The 670-nt window shown below is 33.4% G+C and overlaps 1 protein-coding gene across 1 annotated transcript in view; it reads right to left on the bottom strand.

The window, feature by feature from the left end:
• LOC119593714 (kanadaptin-like) overlaps positions 1-670 on the bottom strand; it is a gene marked incomplete in the record, with an annotated part of 16,358 nt that overhangs the window by 2,073 nt on the left and 13,615 nt on the right. Inside the window, 2 exon segments of the mRNA XM_037942683.1 lie at positions 127-224; positions 501-606. Coding sequence (XP_037798611.1) covers positions 127-224; positions 501-606 — 204 coding nt within the window.

Genomic DNA, 670 nt, shown 5'->3' on the forward strand with positions numbered 1-670 from the left:
AAACAAAATTCATAAAACAACAGTAATGTTCTCTGAATCTGTCAAAGATCTTAATTTCTTTACCTGACTGTCATACAGTCGCTAGCAATTATACACTACAATAAAAATCATTCAGAAAATACATACTTTAGGCTGTGGTTTTGTGAAGAAGGCAGCTTTTTTTAACATCATTTGTTTTTTTCTCAGAGCATCAGTTGGCACCTTTTGACTGCTACTTTGATCCCCTGTAAAAGGATTGTTCACACTATAGCTTAGTAGAAAGTGAACTGTATCACAAGATTGCTTGAGACAACTGGATTCTGGAGCAGTATTCAGAAACTCACAGTTACACAGAGCTGAGAATCTCCTAAACTCATTAAAGGTTAAAGAAATATAATGAAACAATAACAGATGACTACCCTTAGAATCTTTAGTAAATGTGTATTATATTTATACTATTTGTAATCTATGAACAAAAGCTAGAAAAAAATAGAATCTATACTTCATTACTAATGTCATACCAAGCTTTGAGATGTAAGGCTTTATTTCTGGAACCCCAAGTGGCCTTGCAACATTTGTCAGTCTTCTCAGTCTCAGCTCCTCTTTTCTTAATTCAATGGCTCGTAGCTGGAAATGATAGTAACATATATAGTAGATATGCACAGTATACAAAATCAGTTAGGTGTTTGTG

The sequence above is a fragment of the Penaeus monodon genome, chromosome 32, assembly GCF_015228065.2.
Source record: "Penaeus monodon isolate SGIC_2016 chromosome 32, NSTDA_Pmon_1, whole genome shotgun sequence".
In the NCBI taxonomy this organism is placed as follows: Eukaryota; Metazoa; Arthropoda; class Malacostraca; order Decapoda; family Penaeidae; genus Penaeus; species Penaeus monodon.